Raw genomic sequence first — 26,888 nt, 5'->3', positions numbered from 1 at the left:
TTCCATTTCTTGATCCCTTACAGAAAATAAGAGGATCTATGAAATAGGTTCCAGCAGTCTCCCTAGATATCAAATCCTGTGACAGTGACTGAATAGCCTGTTGTGTGCACACCCCTCTGCTTGGTGCTGAGACATTCTTTTCTTGCTCATTACAGGTGAGGAGAGTGCTGCTCTGTGTCAGGAGACCTGGGCTCTTGCTGTCACCCTGCCCTTGCCACTGCCCATCTGTAACATCTTGGTTGACCTTACCTAACCTCTTTGGGCCTTGTTTCCCCCTCTGCTCATACTTAAGGCCCCTTGTAGCTCTACATGTCTATAGCTTGAAAGAAAGTAAGAGTTCCTGCCTAGACAACTCAAAAGATATAACTGAAAAAACACGAGAGCACAAGTACATCAAACCATATGCTTGTATGTTTAATATAATTGCTCTTTGTGTGCAGATTGTTTTTAGCTTTACAAATGATTTTAATGTTTTTTACCACTGCCTGTTATCTGCAATGGGCATATCCAGATGTACCTTTAAAGATTTTTCTAAGAACCAATTATTTGAGGAATTAGGTTGCAAGTCAATGTGTTTTCCTGGAAAGATAGGATGGCTTAAGCCAGATGGGGTCATATTTTAGAGTCTTCTGAAGACATTCCAAATTGAAGTCTTAAAGAAGGAATCCTATTCTTGGAGACAAGTGGGAAGGATGTTGCTAGCAAAAGGAATGTCCTGTGTTCTGGGTCAGAGGTGGGAAGAGGGAGGGCTGCAGGTGGGTATCAAAGCAGTGTAAAAGAACTTCAGCAGATTCCTAAGTGTCCACAACATCCGCTGCTCTCTTTTTGAGGCCAGGGAGAAAACAAAGAGCTACAATATTCAGGTTCATCCACAAGGAAGGTAGCTCCCTGGGGTAGAAAGAGCCCAAAGACTCAGGACCTCTTCCTTTCTCGACTTGAAAAGAGCTACTTAGCTGTTAGTCTTTTGCCCAGCAGTAAGGAAGAAATAAGAATCTTGTATGTTTTGCAGAGTTATGAGACCTTTTTAAAGTCCAAAGGCTGGATATTCAGTCCGGTCCACTTGTAAGAAGTGCAGAATCTTAGCTCCTGGCAGCCCAGCATTAGAAACTGCTTTCTGGCTGGCGCCATGGCTCACTTGGCTAATCCTTCACCTGTGGCACTGGCACCCCGGGTTCTAGTCCTGGTTGGGGCACTGGATTCTGTCCCAGTTGCCCCTCTTCCAGTCCAGCTCTCTGTTGTGTCCTGGGAGTGCAGTGGAGGATGGTCCAATGCTTGGGCCCTGTACCCACATGGGACCAGGAGGAAGCACCTGGCTCCTGGCTTCAGATGGGCCCAGAGCGCCGGCCACAGTACACCAGCCGTGGCGGCCATTTGGGGGGTGAACCAATGAAAAAAGGAAGACCTTTCTCTCTGTCTCTCTGTCTCTCTCTCTCTCACACACACACACACACACACACACACACACTGTCTAACTCTGCCTGTCAAAAAACAAAAAGAAAAGAAACTGCTTTCTGAGAAGAAATGCCAAGGCTTCTTGTGTATATTAGAGTGTGAGAAACAAGGTCTCAAGCACACACCAGTGCAAGTAGTGACAGAGTTGACAGTAATGAGCTCATTTTCTAGTTGCAAACTAAAGAAGGTAAGACTATGAAAAGATGATTAATTATGACAAGCAGTCAGTTATAAATGGCAAGTGCCCAAACAGAATGAAAAGTCTGTAAGAATGGGATTCTAATTGTGTGTTAAATAAAGAATATGAGATGCCCGTCTCCAAAGAGAAAGGTATTCCTGTTATGAGATGGAACCAGAGTAGTGGGGTAGCAAAAGCACATGTCAGGAAAGGATAGAGTTTGAACGATTTGTACATGGCATTCGTGGATGATGAAGCTGGAAATGTAGACAGGATACAGATTACAGGCTCAAATACCAAGCTTTGGCCTTCTCATTTAAGCAACTATTACTTGACCTGGGCCAGGAAGCCTTGGCCTTAACCCCCTAGGAAACGAGGGCAGGGGATATTATAGGATCTGAGCAGAATACTGAGAGAGATGTCTTAGGATAACCTTGCTTTGAGAGATCATTTATGTTGTAATGCCAGAGATGCCTCATAGGCCTTTTGTGTAGAGTCATGATTTCACTTTCAGAAATATAAACGTCTGTTGTTAGGACACTGACTTACAATAGAAATGCACTGTGCTATATTAACCTGCTGCTTTATCACGCTTTTATAACGCAGAGACGGGATCATTGGAAAGCTCTTTCAGTTCTGGGATAGCTCAGGGTTAGCTACTCTGACAGCAATGGTCCAGGGGCCTGGAATAACCTTACAGTGCCTCCCTGCTCTCTACCTAAGATGCAAAGCGGCGGCAGTTCTCACCTTGAGTTATTAGGAAAAACCACCTGTTTTATGCATCATAGTCTCCCCCTCCTCCTCCTAAAGCAAACAGCCTGTGTGCTTGTGTTTTCCTTGTTACCAGTAGCTCAGCCTTGATTCAGGCCTTTTGCCCAGTGGGAGTTGTGATGTGTGGAGTCTTCAACACTTGCCTTCCCTGGTCCCTGTCCTTTGCCCTCACAGCTCAGGAGTCTTCAAGGTGAAACTTTTGCCATTGGCTGTCTCTTTTCCTCCACTCAAAGCACAGAAAAACGAAGTGCTGACAATCCTGCCAGACTTCAGAGTGTGATCTGTGATAAAGCCTTTGGGTGGTGTCTGTGCTGCCTCTCTGCCAGGCGCTCCTGTTCGCATCAGTCTGCCTCTGCCATAGCGCCCATAGCTCTGGTGTCTGCAGGGTCAGCATCCAAACCTACTCCTGTGCATCAGCCTGTTTAGGTTTTACAAGTCTGATGGCAGCCCTTTAGGAAGAAGAGAGTAAAACTCATTTACAGGACCCAGCACTGCCATCTACACACACACGTGCACACACACTGGTGCCAGTGGGCCCTGTTGCATGCTCTCCAGCTGGGTGCTGGGCTCTGCGGCTGTGCCAGCAGAGCATGGCCTCTCTTCTCCCGGGTTCCTCCAAGGTTTGTGACCACCTCAGCATTGGCCCTGAGCTCCATCTTCTTGAGGCTCAGCAGGGAATGGAGAGGAATGCTGGCTGAGACCAGAAGCAGCCCAGGAGTGATCTGGGCAGTCATGCGCTCTCCCCTTCTCCACGCTCTCAGGTTTTCCCTTCCTCATAGTGACTGTCGTTCATGCCTTTCTTCAGCTTTAAGTGGATTGGGAATGGGTCTATTGTTTGGGTTTTCTAGAAAACTGGTTTCTTCCCAGGCTCCTGAGTTATAAAAAGATGACCTCTCTGCTCTCCCCCTTCCTAATCACAAAACCAGTACAAGGCCTTACCCATGCCCATTTTATCAGAGCCTGTAGTCCTTCAAAAAATTTAAATGCACTTGTATCATATTCCTTTCCTAGGATAAGAACTTTGTACATTTCTTGGCTCAAGATAATGCCATTTGCAAGTTTTGTCCCCAAACCTCTTTAAAGGTGTCAGTATAATTGATAGGTGCATGTAAGGAGGGGGTATTCTTCCCCTTTTATTTTTTCTTTCTGCTTCCTTCTCCAGTTTTATCTGAGGCTATTAATTGGGTTGTGTTCCAAGTACAAATCCTGGTTTACAATCATGAGTGCTCATAGTAATGCCACATGACCTTGCCAAGTGGGTCCTTTTAACCAGATGGACAACAGAGAACCACATAGCCCCCGGAGTGCTTTGTGGTCACGGATCTCCAGCTACCTGATCTAAAGTGCCACTGGTTGTGAGCCTTAAGAAAATTATTTGAAAAGCAAGGGAAGAGTTAGTCGCACAGCAGAGAGGCAGCACAGAATTGGAAAAGAGGCACCCGGCCTAGGTCCCCACTGCTTGTTCTGCCCCTGCTTGTCCAGCTTTGTTCGCATGCTGGCGCTGCAGTTCACAGGTGACAGATGTTGAGTGAGTTATTTCACTTCCAAGTCTGTTTCCTTGCCTGTAAAATGGGCACAATAAAGAGATAAATCTGCCTAACATTTAGAAAGTATTAGAAAAGTTTTAGCTTTTGTGGTTTATCATGTCTTTGCTCTTCACTCTTTATCTGTCTCTATCATGTGGAGTTGTAAAGTCACCTGAAATGTAGACACCTCAAGTAAAAAAGTGTTAGAAACGAAAGTGATCACAAGCCTGGCCATAAGCCCTTAGGCAGGGGGGAACTGATTAAGTGCATCCAGTTACCAAGTCCTCTTCCCAGTACAAAGTGCTGGTGCTTCTGGGGATTCCAGTTTCCTCTCTGTCCTCTCCGGGCTTTCTCTTTGTTGACTTCTTCCTTGGCCCTGGCTTCCCTTCTGCTGCTTCACAGTGGGCCTGCTTTCCCCACTTGGCCCCCAGGAGGTCCAGGTTGCCTCCCACCGTTCCTGCCTGGTGGCTTTTGTTGCCCTGCATTGAGCTCCCCCCTCCCTGGAGAGGGCTCCGCGCCCCACAGGGACAGCACTTAACTCTGCAACGAGTGTGCTTCTGTGCCTTGGGATGTAACCTCTGTTTAAATCTGGGCCACCCATCCCTGTAACATTCTGCACACTGACTGGCAGCTCGCCTGTGACTCACAGGCTGTTGTTTCTCATCCCATGTTGTCACTCGCCCTTCTCGTGACCTTGGGCAAATCTGTTAGCTCCTCACGCTTTCATTTTTATCTTCTGCAAAGTGCTGCTGCCTCTGGGATGTTTACAAATCCTGAGGAGACCAAGTTCCTTAGTCAAAAACAAAAGTGGGCTTCGTGGCTGTCTTCCTTTCCCTGTAATGTTAGTAGTGAATCTTTCACCAGGAAGTTACCCATGGAGTCCCAAGGCCAAGTCTCCTTGTTGCTGCTTCCCCACTAGTGCCCACTGAGGTTCTTGGGGAAGAAAGAAGGGAGGTTTTCTTGGCCTGCTGTTCTCTGCACACCACAAGGCTCTAGAAGGCTTCACAGTCATGGCGCTCAGATAAAATGACTACAGCATTTTCTGGCTTGAGTTACCCCCTTACCGGAATAAGTAAAATAGTGTTTTGGGGGTCCAGAGAGCTTGCTTCAAAATCACTCATCCTTCTGCATTCCTTGTTCCCATTCCCATAAGCTCCTTGAGACTGGGATTGCTGCTTCTCCTTTCTCCGCATGTTGTTATGGTGTCTTGCAGAGCTGCTGTCACAAACAGGACCCAAGAAATTTTACCAACAAACAATCCTTATCCTGCACAGTAGTGAGATTTCTGAAGATTGCATACTTGTAAAAACTCATGTCTATAAAACTGAATTGGTTTCACTCATCACAATCCCTAGTACACAAGTGCTAGCTGTGCTCCCAATGTTGTATGAGTGGGGGCTTGATTGACAGGTCCACCCACTGTCCTGGGGGCCAGGGCTGATCTAGTCTCAGGCCTAAGTGTCCCTGAGAGGAGGTTCCTGATACATCACTGTCACTCTGCTGGGATTATACTGAAGTTCTTACTTAGAAATGGTATTGAACACATCAGCATCCCAAGTTCATAGGCTTTGAAACCCTTTTGAAAACAAGTATTGTAGTCTCCCCCCCCTTACACACACACGCACACCCAGCCATAAAGCAAAATGCCCTATAGGCTTATGTACTTCTGCTCATACATCATCCCATATACCTACCTATTTGGGGGGAGGGGTGTTCATGGTAAACTCTGCTCATTCTTCAGACCTGGGGGACACTGACTTTTCACTTGTATCTGCATGCCCTATGTACAGAGAAGCTTCATGACTTGGATAACAATATAGAAGCGCTTGGCCTGGGAAGAGGGTGTTTTGGCCCTGGTGTCTAGGAAGGAAAGTACTTACGTGTTAAATGTAAATGCTTCCCTGACTGGCCTGCACACTGCATTGCCCCTGGACTCAACACATCTATCCTAGGAGTGATGCCAGTTTTATTTTTGGTGGGCAGGGGGCAGCACCAGCCCCTGCTTCAGCCGGCAATCTCCCAGCTGTTCCTTCCCTGCCCACCACTCTACAGGCTCAGCTGTCCTCCGGCCGCTGCCTCCCACATCCTCCTGAATCCAACATAATTAGCGCTTTCCCTGCTTGGCTGATTTGTTGGTCCACAATTATGATTTATAAATAGACCACAAACAAATGCCAGACAGTTTGAACCTCTGCTTTGGTATATTCTGAATGGTAATTTTTTCATATGATCAGGATGCAGAGGGGAGCCCACACAGATGACTGCTGCAGGAAGGGACGCATTTGCTCAGGCTCTAAGTTCTCAGCTTTCTCTGTGGATGAAGGGGGAACACAGTCGGATGAGAGGACTGGAGTTTGTGATTGAGCAGAATTGTAGTGCTAGCATTTAAGACTTCTTGGAGCCATACTCTTAGAACGTGAAGCACCATTGGTCCTATCATTCATTGGTAAGGGTGTGGAGACCTAGAAATATTAGACAATTTATAGTCATCCTTTTTAAAAAAAATAATGTATATGTTTAAGTCATATAGCATGTCATGGGATGCATATAAATATCAAAAAGGCTAATATAGTGAGGTTGATTAACATATCCATTATCTTCGTTGTCACCTATTTTGGGAGATTTGTTTTCATGATACAACCTGCTCATTCTGTAGGTTTATTATGCTGATTTGGGTTTGGATAGTATTTTAGTTAAGATCGATTTTAACTAAAGCTAGGCAAGGAATTTCCCTTTTTCTCTTCCTGATTTTACTTTTCAAGTTTATTTACATCTCTTAGTGGGTGATTCCTTTTCCCAAGTAATTTTGAAACGAGCTCACTTTTCCTTCCCATAGAACATTGGCGGTGGTGGCCTCCTGTGATTGATTTTGTGTGCCAGGAAGGGAGACAAAAAGGGTGCATCCCCTTTGTCCTCTGCTGACCCAAAGCTCTTAAGGAAACTAAGGTTTAGCTTCCAGGTTCCCAGGATGGCACCTGTGGGCTGAAGCAGGCCTCTCTGTAACTGTTCTTCAGGCTTTGTGCCCATCTGCTCCCTGGGGCTATCTCAAATCGGCCGCATGAATCTCGGGACAGACGCCAGTACCTTCAAGTTTTATACCATGTGCGGTCTCCAAGAGGGCTTTGAGCCCTTCGCCGTCAACATGAACCGAGATGTTGCAATGTGGTTCAGCAAGCGCCTCCCGACGTTTGTCAATGTGCCAAAGGATCATCCACACATCGAGGTAACGTTACACAGTGTGGGAGGCCCTTGTAGTGCAGGTAGGCCAAGGCATTAAGCTCCCACTAATTCTCCTGTCAACAGGCAGCTGCCTACCTACGTTGCCCTGGCTGCCAAGCAGCTACCTCCCTGCTGCCTCCTGGTTATAGGCACTTGAACTGGGGCAGTTCAGTAGCATAATACAAGAGACAACTTCACACATACAGCCTTGCACATCCACCTCTAACCACCGGGCCACTGGAGTTTCTCTAGACATTGCCGTGCTAGTATTGTCACAGTAATAGCCTTCAGAGAGACCTTTAACATTGTTTGCTTTAAAACATTAAGTGCTCTTACCCAGAGCATAAATGTTCTTAAATGCTTATAACTTGATGTCTTGTAGGCCTTCTTTGATTTCCTTGGTACTATTCCCAGTATTTCAAGTTGAGATGTGGCAGTTGACTATAACATTTTACCTTATGAGGGAGCTAGCGGGAACTAGAAATTGGAAGGGTCTCATTCTACATTTCTCTCCCTTTGTTTCGCCCATGCCCACCATGTGTTTTCGTGGTGGCTCAGGGGAAAGAGTGCAGATGGAGAAGCAGGTAAATCAGCTCACTTGCAACATTAGCTGGAGTAGATTCAGTGGCTTGCTTGTACCTGGTGTATTTCTTGAACTCTCCCTCCAGTCTGCCTTCAAGAAGCATCGACTCTCAACCTCTCATTGCCACCACAGTCTTAAATGTTGATATTATTTATCTGATTCCTCCCTTACCATTCCTTTAGAAAGGTGGCCCTTGGGCCGGCACCGCGGCTCACTAGGCTAATCCTCCGCCTTGCGGTGCCGGCATACCAGGTTCTAGTCCCGGTCCGGGCACCGGATTCTGTCCCGGTTGCCCCTCTTCCAGTCCAGCTCTCTACTGTGGCCCGGGAAGGCAGTGGAGGATGGCCCAAGTACTTGGGCCCTGCACCGCATGGGAGACCAGGATAAGTACCTGGCTCCTGCCATCAGATCAGCACGGTGCATTGGAGGGTGAACCAACGGCAAAGGAAGACCTTTCTCTCTGTCTCTCTCTCTCACTGTCCACTCTGCCTGTCAAAAAAAAAAAAAGAAAGAAAGAAAGAAAGAAAGAAAGAAAGAAAGAAAGAAAGAAAGAAAGAAAGAAAGAAAGAAAGAAAGAAAGAAAAAGAAAAAAGAAAGGTGGCCTTGGGATTTTGGATGGAATGAACATTTTTGACAAACAGAATCTGGAGGCCTTCCACTAAGCACATACATGAATGATTAAGTACACTTCTAAAACTGCAAGAGTAGGGGAGAAGTTCAGGTTAAAAGTTATTATGAGTCGCAGTTGACTTCTGCCCCACCTATGTGGGCACAGACATTTGAAACTAGAATTTTGCTGTTTTCTTTCTTGCAATGGTTATGTCCCTGAACTAGGCATTTTCCCTGAATTGGGGGAGGTTATGGAACCCTCAGCCTGTGCCTGTGGCCAAGATGGGAACCAGGGTAGAGGTGTAAGGAGTACCCTCCTCTGGAGCTCAGCTTTCTTTCTTTGAGCTTTGGGCTCTCTGAGACCCTTTCTCATAGGTGTTCTTATGCCTGGTGACAAAGGAAATTTTTAGAAAGATTTTCTTCTTCAGCCACTTGCCCCTGACCCAAAAGGTCAGCCTTTGTGGACTCTGTATTCCATCACCACATTACCACCACTCTCTCTGGTCTACATTGTCCACCCTTGACCTTGGAAAGAAGCCCCTGATGTGTCTCTTAATCTCTAATTTGTTTATCCAGGAGCAGATGTTATTTTCTATAGGACGGGGCCCAGGTAATGATGAGAGTCCTAGTGTGGTTATCACTGGTGACAACTTAGTTTTGTAGTTTGCAGAATACCTTGCCATGTGTTCCATGTGTGAGTAAAGGATGGGAAAGGGTCAAGGTCGGGCCCTCCAGCATGTCAGGGTAAGGACTCATGGTGTTCCCAGGTCGTGAGGATTGATGGCACCATGGACAGCCCTCCATGCCTCAAGGTGACCCACAAGACGTTTGGCACACAGAACAGCAATGCCAACATGATCTACTGCCGGCTGAGCATGCCCGTCGAGTGCCATTCCTCCTTCAGCCATAGTCCCTGTCTGGACAGTGAGGCTTTCCAGAAAAGGTGAGGGCGAGGCCCCCAGCTCTCAGAGGTACTCATTGTTTCTGCTTGATTTTTACTCTACCTCAGCAAAAAGCTCAGCAAAATAGGGTTATCTCTGCTTTCAGTCAGGTAAAATGAGGGTGTGTGTGTGTGTGTGTGTGTGTGTGTTTGTACAATGCATAATTCAGGGACCCATCAAGCAGAACGGACCCACACCTGGTGGAAGATTCTGCTGTTCTTGAGATCTCTGGGCCCTTAGCTTCCTTGCTGCCCACGATCCTGTGTATTTTTATTTTTTTGTTGGGATTTTTGGCTTTTTTTTTTTTTTTTTTTTTTGAGTAAAAGGAATGTGAGTGCATGAGAGGGTACAATTATTGTTGCTTTGGTGTGGAGGCAAATCCTGCCTCCTTTGCATAACTGTGGACATTGCCCAACCCTCCAGCTATGTGACTCATGAGAAATGTGACTTCCTCCTTCCTGATAAGGAACATATTCCTTGCTGCCTCTCTTTGCTTTGATGTCTATTTTTAATCATTGGTGTGCGTCTGCCATGTGCTGCTGTCTTGTCCAGGTCCCCTCCAGCATTTCCCTACCAACCAAGCTTTTAAGCAAGCACAACTCCTTGTGGAAACAAGATAACCCAAATCTAGCATGATTTCGCCCATATAATTGCCATCTCCCCTCTTGTCTAGGCTGAGGGACAAGGATTGGAAGTCACAGCTCTGCCTGCTGGCAGCAGCTTACAAATGAACAAGTCCCAAGACCAGTTGCAGTCACTTGTGTGTAGGAAATAGCCAGTTTCCTAAACTTGCCTTGATTGTTAAAGGTAGATCAATTGCCTGTCAGAACTTGGGATGCACTATACAGCTGAATAAGTAAAACGTGCATTATCTTCCCCCCAGGAAACAGATGCAAGAAATACTCTCTCATACAACAACAGTAAGTAAATGTGCTCAATTATGGTTTTAATTATTTGCTTCTTTGTTGTGCCTGGTAATATGCCCCTTACAGCAAAGATCTGTCTAGAGATCCTCTTTAATTGTCAATTACTCTGTCTTTTAATAGCCATCTTGATGTTTGCAGAACATGTCTGTGGCATTTCTCAAATTGGGGAAAGACAAATAGTGAATAGTGCACAGCAGAAGCTCTACCTGGAGCTCCTAATTGGGCATCATTGTATTCTTGTTGCCCATTTGCCCCCAGGGACCCAACACTGCCTCTCCAAGTGAAATGAGCCTCAGTTGGAGGGGTCTGAATTAAATCTTTTTGTTTGTTCTTTTGTGTAAACATCCGTGAGTCAGCTCCCCCATGCCTCTGTGCAGTGCCAGGAGTAATGTTGAAAGCAATCAAATGAGACAGAGCAGGAAGCCGGCCAGGAGATGGAAGTTACTCTGGGCTCCTTTTATGTCTCTGGACAGTTGTCAAATTCAGCATTTCTTAACTCCTTTCTTTCTTCAATGCCTGGCCAAAAAAAAAAAAAAAAAAAAAAAAAAAAAACCCACACATCTATAGAAGAAATGCATGTTCACGCTTATATGAAGTTCCTACAATCCAGTGTTTGTACGTTAATTATTAGCAAGAATAAGCTTCTCACTGTACCAATTGTATAGCTAGTGTGTACAGCACACTGGCACATTGCATCACTTCCCCATTTAATCTCCTTTTAATTAATATAAAAATTAGCAACCCCGTGAGTTGGATGATATTTTGCACAGAGGGGACAAATGACTGGTCCAGAGTCACATGATTGATAACTAGCAGCGCCCAAATTCAAGCCCAGGTTGTTTCACTGACCCTTTTTTTTTCTTTCAATTGAGAAAATTTGACAAACTACAAATAATAAGAGTTACTTCAGTAAGAATAAATATGCTTCATTTCATCTAAAAAATTAAATAGAGGTGAGCCTTCTGACACCAGTCAGGTCACCCAGCCAGGGTTGATGCCTGGTCCTGCCTGACTCATGCAGAGCCTAGGAGGCAGCAGGTGGTAATTCAAATGTTTGGGTCCCTGTGGCTTACATGGGAGATAGGAATTGAGTTTGTGCCTGGCTTAGGCCTGGCCTAGCCCCAGCCATGGCAGACATTTGGGGAGTGAACTAGTAGATGAGAACGCTCTCTGTGTTTGTCTCTTGAATAAATTAAAAACAAATAAAAAATGAAGTCACCATCTTCATTGCAATACCTATTCTTGGAACATGGTGATACACCTCACAAAATGTATGTCCCTGGCCAAGAACTGCTGTACTTCTCAACACCACCTCTGATTGGGCCACACAAAGCACCTTTGGCCAGGACATGGGCAGTTTGTTTTGCAGCCCTTTTTCAAGGCTCTCCAGAAAACACAAAGCCTTGGACTTCCCTGTAGGAGCAGGAGTGTTCTGAGCCATGGCTATTCTCTGTAGGCAAGGGCTGTGCCTGGCTCTCCTCTGAAGCCCAGGTCTGCTCAGCTGCCCAGGTAAAGGTAAGGGTTCTGTGTCGACTGTTCTGAGCAGCTAATACTGATGCCACCCACAGCGTTTTTGGACCTCGTCACCTTCATCTTCTGGGTGAAGCATGGCAGGTTAAGTGCTTGCTTCTCTAAGTGCTGAAGCAGAACAGAAGTGGGAAGATTAGGAGGCCAAAATATCCCTGTTGAGCCCTCCTTCCAAGTCTAGAGTAGAGTACACTGCTATAGCAGTATATGCTTTCTTAGAAAAAGGACCAAGCAGATTGCTGTGTCTTCTACCCATTGTGCCCCCATTCCCCTGCCCACCCGCTCTGTGGTCTCTCCACAGCAGTGCTTCTACTCCATCCGCATCTTCGCCGGACAGGACCCCTCCTGCGTCTGGGTTGGCTGGGTGACTCCGGACTATCACCTGTACAGTGAGAAGTTTGACCTGAATAAAAACTGTACAGTGACCGTCACCCTGGGGGACGAAAGAGGCCGGGTCCATGAAAGGTAAGAGGACTAAGAGGCAGGGTTGCCCAGGGGGCTCCTCACTCCTTCTCCCCAGCAATCTGTTCTCTTCCACTCCACCAAATACTCCAAGAGAAGGGAACATTGGAGCCTCTCTTAAAAGAGAAAACAAATAAAGGCTTAAAATCTGCAGGTAGCCGGGGGACTGGGGAGCACTGCGATGGTGAGAAGTGTTTATGAAAATGGAGTGCTATTTCCTCGTGTCTGTAAACCGTGGTCCGGGGTAAGAGACACAGACAACTGAGGTTGGAAGCCCCTCTTAGAGTTTTCCCCATGATTTCCAGGCAAGCTCCAATTACTACAACATAAGAAAGAGAAAGAGAAAATCCCTGAGTAGTTGATAGAAATCGCTCAGAAGAAGTAAAAAGATGTATCACATCACACAGCAGCTGATGAACTTAGAACTCCTCATCCCAAGGGTTTGCCATGACTGAGAGCACAAAGAACAGAAAAGACAGCAAATAATAATAACCGCTGAATAGAGCTTAGGGATCTTTAGGAACCTTATCTTAGGCACACTTGTACCCTCCCACCACTCCACTGGGACTGCTGATGGAGAATGGGTCCCTGCCCAGATGTGCCCGGTGGATGACTTAGGACACCGTGCTTTGTGGTCTCCAAGTGTCCCAACTATATGAGGTATATATTGTCCTTACTCCATGCAGCCCTGTGTACAGATGTAGCAAGTTGCTTTGTGAGCTAGCCTCTTCTTCCTATAAAGTCAGTTACATTTTGCAATCACTGCTCTCTAGATTGTACCAGCTTATCAAGGACTAGGGCCCAGAGGTGAGTCACAACCACTGTGTCATAAGGGACCAGTGTGAGTAGGTGCTTAAGAGCACAGGGTCTGAGAGAAAACCCCATGGGTTTTAAACTTAACTCCCAGTGCTTACTACTAGGGGTGTGACCTTGGGCCAGTCAATTAGCCCTACTAGGCCTCAATTTCCTTCTCTATAAAAATGAGAATAGTAGTTCTAATCCCAGAGAATGTTGTGAAGGTCAAATGAGCAATACATAGAAAAAAGTGCTTCAACTCAAGCATTCAATAACTGCCACCATTTAATGGCCATTATGTCACAAGAGCCAGAATAGATATTATAAACAGCATTTGGTTCAGATCAGAAAGAAAAGCATGCAAAAGCAGTTGACCAATCCAGCTTTATTCTTCAGCCAGAAAGGTGGGGGGAGGCAGAAATTCCACCTCATTTCAGTTTATGGCTCCCATTTTCCCAGCTCTGCCACACTAGAGAGATTAGTTAGTTCATCTGGGCCTCTGTGACCACATTGATTGTAAAAATTGGCTGGCATTTTAGCACCTACAGTAATACCCAGTATATGGTAGGCACTTGATAATTGTCTTACACAATAAGAAATAAATACAGGATTGGTTTTCAGATGTTTTAGGGAATTTTATTTTTATTTTTATTTTTTTATTTTTTTAACTTTTATTTAATGAATATAAATTTCCAAAGTACAGCTTATGGATTACATTGGTTTCCCCTCCATAACGTCCCTCCCACCCACAACCCTCCCCTTTCCCACTCCCTCTCCCCTTCCATTCACCTCAAGATTCATTTTCGTTTCTCTTTATATACAGAAGATCAGTTTGGCATACATTAAGTAAAGATTTCAACAGTTTGCTGCCACACAGAAACATAAAGTGAAAAATACTGTTTGAGTACTAGTTACAGCATTAAATCTCAATGTACAGCACACTAAGGACAAAGATCCTACATGAGGAGTAAGTGCACAGTGACTCCTGTTGTTGACTTAACAAATTGACACTCTTGTTTATGGCATCAGTAATCACCCTGGGCTCTTGTCATGAGCTGCCAAGGCTATGGAAGCCCCCTGAGTTCACTGACTCTGATCATATTTAGACAAGGCCATGGTCAAAGTGGAAGTTCTGTCCTCCCTTCAGAGAAAGGTACCTCCTTCTTTGATGACCCATTCTTTCCACTGGGATCTCACTCGCAGAGATCTTTCATTTAGGTTTTTTTTTTTTTTTTCCCCCAGAGTGTCTTGGCTTTCCATGCCTGAAATACTCTCATGGGCATTTCAGCCGGATCCACATGCCTTAAGGGCTGATTCTGAGGCCAGAGTGCTGTCTAGGACATCTGCCATTCTATGGGTCTGCTGTGTATCTCACTTCCCATGTTGGATCGTTCTCTCCATTTTGATTATATCAGCTAGTATTTGCAGACAGTATTCTTGTTTATGTGATCTGTTTTAGGGAATTTTTAATTTGGACCCTTTAAAATATACTGATAGTCTAGCACCTGAAACTCCCACAGCCTCACTACATTATTAATTGAATTCAATATTAGCCACCAAAGTATTTAATACTTAACCACTAAAAAGCAGGAATAACATGAAACCTTTATGGAAATCTAGCATTGACTATTACTGTTTGAAAGAAGCCATTTTCTCCATACCCTGCCCCAGAGGAGAGGAGATGAGTGTAAGCTTACAAAGGGAATTTCTGTTCACAGGGGAAAATTACTTAAAGTCAAAATGAACCTTGGAGACTCCTAGTTGAACTCTCGGCTTTCCAAAGGAGAGTCAGTTCAGGCAGGTAAAGCCGCCTTTGTTTGCACCTGGCCCACGAGCTTAATGCACTCTCTGGGCCAGCACCTGAGCACCACAAGAGGAAGCCAAGCTGGAACATCATGTTGACCTTAGAAAGTGTGGGGGGGCTGCTCTTGCATCACAGACCAGGTCCCTTTCTCACTTGACCTTCAGAAAATCACAGAATGCTACTGCAAGAGATTGAATCCCTCAGATAATTCACCAAGTTGGACCCAGGTGGAGACAGAATTGGCTGCCTCTTCTCCACAGGCCATTGTGAGAGGCTCTGGGAATCACCTCTGACACTGTACTTCTTCTCCAAAGCTTACTCAGGGTGTGAGATTCTACAGCTAGGGAATCAGGCTTTGAAGAGCCTTAAAGGGCTTTTGGCAATTATAGGTGAGTTTTCAGTGTAAGGACCTGTGGTGGAGTTCTGCATTCTGAGGATGTGTCGGTAGCTAGGGAGAAATCATCCAAATTAGTAGTAAGCTGACAGTGTGGGACTACAACTCCAGGGTGCTGGGAAGAACAGGGCAGTATAAATCAGGGAGGTGGGAGTGGGTGTCAAGACAAACTTTACTTACTTGGCAAGTCTTTCTAGCCTAAACCTGCCATCCTAAGGAATATGTGCCTGAGTTTTCAAATATTTTGTAGCCTTTTGTGGAATCTGGGACTCTGAACCCAGATTTTTATTTCTGCCTCAAATGCCAAATCTCTGTGTAAGTTTGCCTAAAATGGTCACCCTCATTGTGCATTGATTTCCCTTCTCTAACATGAGAATACTACCATCCACATTATCTGTTTCACAAAAGAAACTTGACTTTGAGTCAGGAAACAGTTATAAGAACAGTGTGCTCTTTAAAAGGAAGTAGCCTAACAGATGGCCAAATCCCTAAACTGAGGGGTTCATGCCTGGTTGAAGCTGAACAAATTCATTTAGGAAAATTACAGGCCGATCAGGAAGTTTCATGAGTATTTCATTCTTAAGTCTCGATTTACAAACTGCCTAGTCCAGATTCTGTGCCTTCTCCTCTCTCTCTCTCTGGCTTCCAGTGTTAAGCGCAGCAACTGCTACATGGTCTGGGGTGGGGACGTTGTGGCCAGTTCCCAAAGATCAAGTCGGAGCAACGTGGACCTGGAGATTGGCTGCCTCGTGGATCTTGCAATGGGCATGTTGTCCTTCTCAGCCAATGGGAAAGAACTTGGCACGTGCTACCAGGTAGGGGTAGGTTCTGGAGATGAGACAGTGATGTCCCTAGCCTGGTGTCCTTCTTCTACATATTCAGCATCTGTACCACAGTGTATGCACTTGGCAAGCAAACATGGTCCCTGAGCTACTTAGGACAACAGGAAAAGAACAAGGTGACTTCATTTTTTCATGTAAAAAAGAGAGGGTTTTTTTTTTTTCTGGGTGATCAGACATTCTGGTCATCTTTGTAGGGGATGAAAAGACTTAAATGGTTATTTATTCCATAATTTTTTTCCCAGAAACCTTTTATTTAAGGTGTACAAACTTCATGCATTTCATAAATACTACTTTAGAAACGTAGTGATTCTATAAATGTTTTTTGTTGCATAAATGTTATCTGCACTATGGAAGCTGCAGGGTATACGGCTTGGCAACGTCTGACCGATGGACTGTAAAAGGCCTACAAAATGATTTCGTCTGGCCTTGCCAAGGTGGGATTCAAAATTCAATACCTCTATAGCAGGTTGACTTTTAGGTTGATAATTTTTTGCAGTCCACAAATGGTGTCATAAATATCTGAATGGTCCATGGCAGAAATAATATTCCCCTCCCTTGTATGGGGCAGGCATTGTGATGCAGCTGGTTAGCCTTCACTTGGGATACCTTCATCCCATACTGGAGTGAGATTTCAGATCCTGGCTGCTCTGCTAATCCAGCCTTCTGCTAATGAGTCCTGTGAGACATTGGATGATGGCCCAGGTGCTTGGGCCCTGCCACCCACATGGGGCACCCAAATGGAGTTCTGGGCTTTTGACTTCAGCCTGGTCCAGCCCTGGCTGTTGCAGGTATTTGGGGAGTGAATCAGCAAATGGAAGTTATCTCTCTGTGTTGCTCTCCCCTTTAAGTAAATAAAATCAACATTTAGAAATACTTCTCACCTTAAGAAGCTTCTATGCTCAAAACATAAATCTATATAACTGATTAATTTGCCAGGGAGTATTTCCTTTACCATAAGGTTATTGCCATAAAGGTGCTTTAAAAATATATTTGTATAAATGAGGTGTTTCCCTATTTCATGGACTATGAAGTTCCATAGAATTACTCAGGAAAGTCATCAGTTCTACACAGGTAGGTTTACCTGTCATTAACCACAAGAAGCCTGCTATTTATTCTTGATGGCCAGGTAAGCTTGGGAAAATGTCATATATTACATCTTTCTTCTGAAGTTTTTATAAAGATGACTAAAATCTTTGAGAAACACCTTAGAAATACGCCTGTCTAACCAATTATTTGACCAAGAAAAAGGTTTTTAAAATTTAATGATGTCATATTCTGTGAACCTACAGTTCCACAGGGGTTTCCAAAGGAATGCTACATTAATGAGATAAACTTATGTATTGTACATTCTTGACACTCAGTGAAGAACAGAGTTACATGAATAGGTAGACAGAGGGCATTCCACAAGTTCAGAGAAAGTACTCACGTCCATTGAGCAGTCAGCAAAGTGTTCATCAAGGATGAATATTGATTTCTGAAGGAAAATAAAGGACTTTTTCTTAGTAGAGAAAGGAAAATTTCTGGGTTAAATGAATGACACAAGAGGCATTGTGGTAATAGGAAACCATAAGGTACTTTTGGAGGAAGAGTGGTTGGATGGCATGGGGCTTTTGTGGTTAGTAGGGAGAAACTCACTTGGGGAAGTAGGGAAGTATAGACAGGAAATGGGGAGCTGTTGAAGGTTTCTGAGCAGGCACTTGTCCCTAATTAGCCCCAGGTTACAGCTGATTAAAGGATATCATCCCTCTTGGCAACCAGTTTCTGGTCCATGGTTGGAGAGATGGGGTCAGGTGGTGAGCAGAGAAGCTAGCCCAAATCTGAAAGATTTATTGACCAAGAACAGGTGGAGCAGACCCTCCCTGGGGACCAGGAAGAGCCTACTGGCATATAGCCAGCTGCCTTGGGTGTCTAGTACCCATAGAGCCCTGTGACTGCCTCCTGGAAAAAGGTGGAGTCATCAGTTGCACTTGTAAAACATCGTTCAGGAGCCATGGCCCAGCCATTTCCAAAATGAGGCCTTGTGGAGTCGGACTTTGAGGCAGAAAGGAAAGTGTTCTAGCACTTTCTCGTGTTCCACCTCCTCCACGCGCCAAGTCCCCTGAGAAAATGTTTTATATACATTACTGCATCCTTCAGAATCCATTAGCTTTTTCCCATTAACTTTTGAAATGAGTTTGACTAAAGGGTCCTCCCTAAGCTGCAGAAAACTCTAAAGTATCTAATAACTTTAAAGTCTAGTTGGCCTTTGGAGGTCCCAAAGATTAATTAATTAAAACCAGAATAAGATGACATTCACAGCAGCTGTGAATAGCCTACCTTGGGGAAGTGTCCACAATGTTGAGGGAAGATTTCAACCAAGAGGGGGATGTTGTGGCAGCATTACCCCATCTTTCACTGTAGTTCTGGCTGACGTTGGGTTGGTAGATTGTCTCCTTTGAGCTGGGTGTTGGCGTCTATCTCCCAGGCACCTTCCAGCGTTGTAGGGGAGCCTTCTTCCTGCCAACGGCCATATGGATATTTATAACATCATTCACAGGGCATACAAAATTATCAACTCAAAAATTAGCCTGCTGTAGATTTACTGAATTTCGAGTCGCACCTGCTGTTGCCTTGGCAGGGCCAGACCAAATGATTTCATGGGTTTCACGTGGTCTGCGAGCCAGACATTCCCCACACCCTGCAAGTCTACTCCATGCCCCTGACTCCTACCTGCTCCACTCAGGGGTCTCAGTCCTGTGTGGCATCCTAAGAAATGTTGCTATGAATGGGAGGGTGTCAGGGTCTTTTCAGGGGCCCTCAGGCCGTCTGTCCTCTTTGCTGGTGAGACAGTGACATGTCCAGCCGTGTGTCTGGTCTCTAGCACTGGGATCATTATTATTCTGAAGCTGTAACCATTTTCATTTTTCAATTATCTCTAGGGGAACAGGCCAACAATATTTATACACTGGCTCTCAGTTCAGAAAGGACCAGTAACCAAAATAATGAGAGAAGAATTCTCTCAAACAGTGTTTCTAAACTTAGCCATTAAATAGTGCTATGCAATCTGAAGACCTTTCTGTGTTCCATTTAATATAATCTGCAAAAATGATAACTAAAATATACATTCAAGAGATATTCTTCAGTGACGGCCACACCAGACACATGGCCCTGAGGACAGGCTGCCTGTGAGATTCAGATTTACGAGAGGGATTAGCTTTCAATTCAGACCAATTCCTGTGACTTGACCTTCATGCATGATTAGAAATAGAATGTCTGTTATTACAAGGACAAAATAGAACAGCCAGCAAGAAAAGGTACCTTAAATACAAAAGAAAAAAAAGTCAGGGTGCCTCATACAGCTCTGAATCTGGGCTCACTGCTCGTTCTGTTGGCATGGAAGCTACTCATCAGCTCGTAAGGCCAGAGGCCACCTCTCCCTCTCGTGTTCACTGCTATGTTCTCGATGCCTGGAACAGCACCTGGCACCTAATGAGTGCTTGCAAAGTATTTATTGTCAGACTAATTGACTTGGCTGGGAAACCACTTGTATTTGTTTTTTGCTACTGCCTAATAAGTTACCACAAAATTAGCAGAGGAAAGCAACAGGCATTATCTCACAGCTCTGCAGGCTTGACTGGCTGCTCAGGTTCTCACAAGGCCAAAGTCAAGGTGTCTGCTGGGCTGAGTCAGGCTCTTATCTGAGGCCTCTGGGAAGAATCCATTTCTGAGCTTGTTCAAGTTGTTGGCAGAATCCAGTTCTTCAATTTCATAGATCTGTAGGTCTGAGGTCCCCTGTTCCTTGCTAGCCACAGGGTACCCACATCCATTCTCATTTCTCCCTCTCCATCTTCAAAGCCAATAAGGGCATATCCAGTTCTTGTCATACTCCTGATCTCTCTCACTTTCCCTTCTGTCCCCAGCAGGAGAAAATGCCACCTTTTAAAGGACTCCTGCAGTTAGACGAGACTGACAAGGTCCCCTGGTCATAAACTTGACTTATGTCTGCAAATCCCTTTGTCCCATCGTGTAACATGATCACAGGAGTAGCACTGGAGTCCTGAGGGCTTTCTAGAATTCTGCACCCCCAACCCACCAATGTTGTTTGTATCCTTGTGCACACATAATGAGTCTTCATTCTTGTGTTTTTTTAATGTTTGAAAGGCAAAATTTTCTTTGGTCATACTGGGAGTGTACTCAGCATGGTAGAAATAAACCTATCCCAGGGCATTCTGATGCTTTCAAAGTACCTTCTTCCTACAGGGAGGCTAGAGGAGGGTCCTGGAGTTTGGGCAGTTGATGAAGTTTGCAGGGACTGGTCCTGAGCTACCTGAAAATATATTGCCCTCTTCAGGCCATAGCTGTAGTGACCTTGGCGTGATTTCAGTCAGCACAGGAAGCCTTCATATGAATCCATTCTCTCGTCTGGGACGATAGATTCATGGCCTTCCTGCAGGTCCAGATGTTTTCTCAGCCACCAGAGCTTTGCTTGCTGAAAGTGGCGATGACATGAGGGTAGCAGTGGTTCTAGATGTCACGTGTTGGGTGAGAAGTCTGTGTGTCAGCCAGGTTATGGCCAAAGTCAGAACAGTATCAAATGAAAATTTCCTATTTATATATCTCTCAGCTGTAAACCCCCTCAGGTGTAGGGAACCTTTATTCTACCCAGAGACTTTGGCTATTTATAACATCAGTCACAGTTCATACAGAATTATCAACTTAAAAATTAGCCTGCTGTAGATTTATTGAATTTCAAGTCCCACTTGCAGTTGCTTTGGCAGGGCCAAACCAAATGATTGAGCAGACCTTATATGCCCCATGGGCCAGACATTCCCCACCCGTGGGAATCTAGTACCAAACAGGACTATAACATATACTAATAATTGTTTGTTGGATGTGCTCTACTAAGCTTATTTCAAGCATAGCCGAGCAGTTCTAGCAACCCATGTCCACATTTGGGTTTCATAGGCATTTAGTTCTTTATATTACTCATGAGTACCTTAGACATCCAGAATGACCCAAGTGTTTGTCTTTGAAATGCAAACCAGTGCTAGGCCCAAGTCTTTGGTTTGCAGTCTGATCCCTTTCATCAGGAGCAAATGATAACACTGGACCATGCAATGTTTAGAGTCACCTACAGTCATAAAAATGTGTTTTTTCATGAATATTATATACAAATGCATTGGGAAAATTTGTTATTTGAAGGATGCTTGTAGCAAATACTCTGACAAGGAAAGCTCCTATATTCTTCTACTGTCACATTAAAAATTACTACAAACTCAGTGGCTTCAGATAGCATACATTTGTATCTAGCAGTTCCTGTGGGTCTGGAGTCTGGACACAGCTGAGCTGGGGCCTTTGCTCGGGGGCTCACGCTGCAGGCAAGATGTCAGCCAGGCTGCTTCCTTTCCTGGAGCTCAGGATCCTCCTGAAGCTCACCTGGTTGTTGGGAGAATTCAGTTGTTTCCATTTGTAGAACTGAGCTCGTTTTCATGCCGACCAGAGCCAGAAGACTTTCTCTGTCACTTCAGAGCCCTGGAATTCCTCGTCATGAGGCCCTCTCATTGGCCCTCTTACCCCATGGCACCTTACCTTACATCTCCAAGATCAGCTGGAGAATCTCTCTGCAGCCTGCTGAACTGGAGTTCTGTAAAATGTGACCTATTCAAAGAAGCGACAGTCCCTTATGTTGGCCATATTCTATTTGCCATAAACAAGACACAGAATCTTGGGAAAGAGACTAAGCAGCAGGATGACTCTTTGGGGTTCCTTATTATTTCCTAACTTGTGGGTGGAAGAGTTCAGAATTTCCTAATGTCTGCATTTACTTAAAGGCACAGGGCTCAAGTTGGGATGAAAGCCCCAGTGCACGAGTAGGCTTCGTGCCTTCTCCCGTGCCTTCTCCCGTGGTCTTCCAGTGACTTCCCTTGGAAACACTGTGGTTCAGGAGATCCAGTGGCTGCCTCAAGTTTGCATATATGTGAGCCAGCAATAAGTGGAGCTCTTGATGCCATAAGTAAATAAATCCACATGTGTCGTCTAATATGTAGCTAGAAGACAGTGACTGAATTTTCTATAAGACCTGGAGTGGTAAACAGTGAGAAATGGGTAGAGGGAATTCCAGAGGAACCCAAGGAGAAGAGGGCTTTTTTGGAGGGAGCACAGGCTTGGGAGACAATCTATGTTATTGTAGTGGAGATCTTCACGACCTTGGCCTAGATAATAGCAGTTCTCAACTAGAGGTGCCTTTGCCCTCCCTGAGACATCTGGCAATGTGGGGAGACTGTTGGTTGCCATGACTGTGATGGGTTTGGTGTGTGCTACTGACATGTCATGGACAGAGGGCCTGGATGATGTTCTGTGTCCCACAGTACAAAGGACAGCTCCTACCATGAAAAGTCACCCAGCTCAAAATGTCAGTAGTGTGGAAGTTGAGGAACCCTAGTGTGAAGTCTCCCTGGGCTTGCCTGGCCCGTATTGAGTTCTTCAGAAATAATCCTGAATCACCAGCCCACCCTCCATTACCATCTCCTCTGGGTAGAAGTGGTGAATGGTGGTGCTGCCCATGTGCTGGGTGTCTCTGCTCTATAAAGAACCTAGATCTCATGTTCAGTGGCCAATAGCAGGCATTACATTTGCTGGTGAATTTGTGGCTCCTCACCTGTAACTGTCCTGAAAACCAGAGAAAGCTGATGACTGCAGATAGCTGAGAAAGTGAAGGGACGTAAGCTCGTTCAGCCCCAGGTTGATGCTGTGACTAAGGTGCAAAACACCTTAGTGACGACCCCACTAACAGACATCAGATATCTGGGAATTTTCTGGGCAATGGAGAAAGACCAGCAAGCTAGCTGTCCTCTTTGAACTGAGACTGATTCCGGAGCTCTGGGGAAACCTCTCAGCTTGTTTTTGTTTCCAGGTGGAGCCTAATACCAAAGTGTTTCCAGCGGTCTTCCTGCAACCCACAAGCACATCTTTGTTTCAGTTTGAACTTGGCAAGCTGAAGGTATTTGTCCCCTCCTGTAATAGCCATGATGAGAGAAGGCAGCATTACTGTTTGGGGGAAATCTCAGGCCTCAGGAGACAAGAGGCCGTCGCTTCTCATGTACCTCTGGGCCCCTACACTTGCCTGGGAAAGTCAGAGGATGGGACATGCAGACTCAGTTTCCCCTTCTCCAACCTCTTTTGGGTGCTTAAAGAATGAATGCTCTTACAGTCCATTATGTGGGTCCTAATTAATACTGGTAAGGACTACAGAGATCCCCTGGATATAATTCTCTCTAACCCATACTAACTGTATTGGTTACCGTGGACCAGGTGATTATCCAGCAACTGAGAATCTCCATATTGCCAGTGTGCTTTCCTCTCTCATGCCTTTCCACCTTGCCTAGAATGCAATGCCCTTGTCCGCGGCCATATTTAAGAGTGAAGAGAAGAACCCGGTCCCCCAGTGCCCACCTCGGCTGGATGTCCAGACCATCCAGCCAGTGCTCTGGAGCCGCATGCCCAACAGTTTCCTGAAGGTGGAGACGGAGCGGGTGAGCGAGCGCCATGGTTGGGTGGTGCAGTGCCTGGAGCCCCTGCAGATGATGGCCCTCCACATCCCAGAGGAGAACAGGTAATGAGCAGGCCCGCAGGTGAAATGCCGTGGGGAGGCAGGTGAGGCAGGACCAGGGAAGCCCCGAAGAGAACTGAAAGCATGTTCATTGTATCTTGCTCAGTCGGAAGGTTGATGCTGATTTCCCAGATGCCCCAGTTTCTCTCCTTGTTCTTCTGCACTTTCATTGTTCACGCAGAAACATCTGGAGATGCACTGTGACGTGCCTGCCACTGGGCCTTAATTGTAGCTCCTAACATCTGTGATCTGGGAACATTTCCATACTTGGAATTAAAAACCAAGTGACCCTTAAGTATACATTATTTATGACAAGAAGGGGGAGAATCGGGCCCCGATCTCACTTTAAGAGACATTCTTGGATTATGTCCTGTGTTCCATCCCAGCACTGTTGCTTTCTGGTTGTGTGATCTTGAGTAAGTGACTCATGTACTCTGGGCCTCAGTCTTCCATTTTCCTAGAGGAATGCCCATCCAAAGAGTTGCTGGGAGGGAAAAAAATGCCATTGTTTAGATGACATCCAGTACAGCTTCTGTACATAGTAAGAATTAGATAACATGTATGATTGGGGATGTTATTGTCCCTTGATCTTTTTGATTTGATAGTACTTAGTGGAGAGATGATGGAGGTGTCTGACACCTGCTTGGCATCCCTTTGGAACACGAGCCAGCAGCAGGCTAGCTTAGTGCATGGAAGGAGCAGAGAAGACAGAAACCTAAGCAAACCAATTCCAAAGTGTCCTCAGAGCCATGGAAAGGAGCAAGACATAATGGAAAATCTAAGCAGAGACCAGAGCCCAAGCTCAGGGCCCCCATGTAAGGGAACAGCACCTTTAGAAGTGAACAGACCTCTAAAGCCAGGAAGGAAAATTTGGATTGGATGTTGCTGGCTTCCAGGTAAGAGCCTTTGGGGTCAAGAACATCATGTGGATACTGGTCAATTGAAATTATAGGTGGGGTCTTCAAAATGTTTGTGGAAAATGCATATTATGGAAAACTATGCATAGATTTCAAGATATTTTACACCAAAATAGACTTTTACTTCCAATTGCCACAAACCTCTGAAGTACCTTCATGCAGATGATGTAGATGATAGATTGACAGAACTTCAGCTTCCTCTTCTGAGGGTTTTATGGAAGGGTGTGGAGGATCCACTTCAACCTACCAATGAGAGGGCAAGGTCACCTAGTCAAACACCTAAATGTTTTCTATTTGGTGGCTTTGGTGTTCCCCCTAGTAATGGGATCTTTCATATTGTGAGGTGGTGTCTTTCTAAGTCTTGCAGGCTTTTGAGAGCCTGTAATAAGATATGATGGATTATCAGGCTGGGTGGGACCAGAGCTGAGAAAGGAGTGATTACCAGTAAGAGAAAGTATGGCAGAGACTCCTCTGTCTTCTACCAATTCTGCCTTCTTTAGAGCTGGGTAGAAACCCTGGGGACTCAGTGTGGCTGTGTGAATTCTGTGCCTTCTCCCCCTGGTGTGGTTGACTGCTTGTGCCATCCTCAGGTGTGTGGACATTCTGGAGCTCTGTGAGCAGGAGGACCTGATGCAGTTCCATTATCACACACTGAGACTGTACAGCGCGGTGTGTGCCCTGGGGAACAGCCGAGTAGCGTACGCCCTGTGCAGTCACGTGGACCTCTCCCAGCTCTTCCATGCCATTGACAACAAGTACCTCCCCGGCCTCCTGCGGTCTGGTTTCTACGACCTGCTCATCAGCATCCACCTGGCCAATGCGAAGGAGAGGAAGCTGATGATGAAGAACGAGTACATCATCCCCATTACCAGCACCACCAGGAATATTCGCCTGTACCCTGATGAGTCCAAGAAGCATGGACTGCCTGGGGTGGGCCCGAGGACGTGCCTCAAGCCCGGCTTCAAGTTCTCTACCCCTTGCTTTGTCGTGACCAATGAGGAGCGCCAGAAGCAAAGCCCTGAGATTCCCTTGGAGATTCTCAAGATGAAGGCCCTGAGCATGCTGACGGAGGCAGTGCAGTGCAGTGGGGCCCACATCCGAGACCCCGTTGGGGGTTCTGTAGAGTTCCAGTTTGTGCCTGTGCTGAAACTGGTTGGAACCCTGCTGGTCATGGGTGTGTTTTGCGATGATGACGTTCGGCAGATCCTCCTCCTCATCGATCCCTCTGTGTTTGGCGAACACAGTGCAGACACGGAGGAGGGAGCAGAAAAGGAAGAAGTGAGCCAGGTAGAGGAGAAGGCAGTGGAGGCTGGGGAAAAGACCAGCAAAGAGGCCAGGAAGGAGGCTCCAGTCAGAGGCCTGCTGCAGACCCGATTGCCTGAGTCCGTCAAGCTGCAGGTAACTCCAGGCAGCAAAGCTCATGCCAGGGGGAAGGGACTGGGAGAGGAAGAGTGCAGCCTGGCTGTGACTGGTGCTGAAAGGGTAGCAGAGGTGCTCAGGGAGACAGCTCCTGCCCGGTGCTGCTTCCTGACCTGCACCCTACTCCCTAAGACTCCCCAAGCCAGAATGAGAACACTCACCCTCAGCAATAAAGCAAACGCCTCAGGATGATTCTTCTCCTACCGGTGGTGGGTTTGCCCTTCTATCTTAGCCTCTGGGCCCAAAGCACTCGTTTGTGAGGCAGCTGTCTAGAGAGTGGGAGGAGCCGTGGCTGTGGAATAATCTGAAGGGACAGACTTGCTCACTGTCCCTGGGTGCCATGCTGACATGAACCTGCTTAGCCAGTATTCAGTTAGCTGCCATTGAAGCCAAGGAAGACAGTCATACTCTTAGGGCCTTCCTCCTTGGCACCATCAATACTGCCTTAATCAGGATTTCCAGGTGTAAGTTAGCATCAGTTACTGCACTGAGGACAGTGACTTCTGGACACTCAGAGAAGAGAAATGAAGATGAATGGGCTCTGTCCCAGTAAAGTGGGCCTGGGTCAGCCATCTTGGATTCTGATTGCTGCCCCTTAGCTACTTACTAGCTAATGAATATGCCATGTCAGTAGACTTCATTTTATATTAAAACATTAAAATCTAAACAGTATGAAATATGTTCTATCATAAAATGCACTATAGTAAAGAAACCTACAGTAGAAGCATCCTTATTCAATGTCATAGGACTGGTAGGTGGTCAGTTAATCCAAACATTGAGGAGAAATATAACAAATTCTATATATTGTAAGCATTGTATTAAAACATACAAATGTGTTATTCTGATATAGGGCATACAGAGTCCTTTCCATCCCATGCATGATCCCAGGAATATAGCTTCTTTGACTGCTAGTCTGGAGAGTTTTTGTTTTCATT

General features: G+C 45.7%; 1 protein-coding gene across 8 annotated transcripts in view; it reads left to right on the top strand.

Annotated features, from left to right (window-relative positions):
• The window catches only part of RYR3 (ryanodine receptor 3), a 598,353-nt gene that overhangs the window by 359,454 nt on the left and 212,011 nt on the right, over positions 1–26,888 (top strand). For 7 of the 8 annotated variants that reach the window (XM_070053265.1, XM_070053267.1, XM_070053269.1 and 4 more), the window contains 8 exon segments: positions 6,942–7,150; positions 9,106–9,281; positions 10,163–10,199; positions 12,034–12,197; positions 15,837–16,002; positions 22,922–23,008; positions 23,394–23,620; positions 25,125–25,932. In XM_070053265.1, the coding sequence (XP_069909366.1) occupies positions 6,942–7,150; positions 9,106–9,281; positions 10,163–10,199; positions 12,034–12,197; positions 15,837–16,002; positions 22,922–23,008; positions 23,394–23,620; positions 25,125–25,932 (1,874 nt within the window). 8 annotated transcript variants of the gene reach the window in all.

The sequence above is a fragment of the Oryctolagus cuniculus genome, chromosome 12 (genome assembly GCF_964237555.1).
Source record: "Oryctolagus cuniculus chromosome 12, mOryCun1.1, whole genome shotgun sequence".
In the NCBI taxonomy this organism is placed as follows: domain Eukaryota; kingdom Metazoa; phylum Chordata; class Mammalia; order Lagomorpha; family Leporidae; genus Oryctolagus; species Oryctolagus cuniculus.
This window is presented reverse-complemented; position numbering and strand designations above follow the sequence as displayed.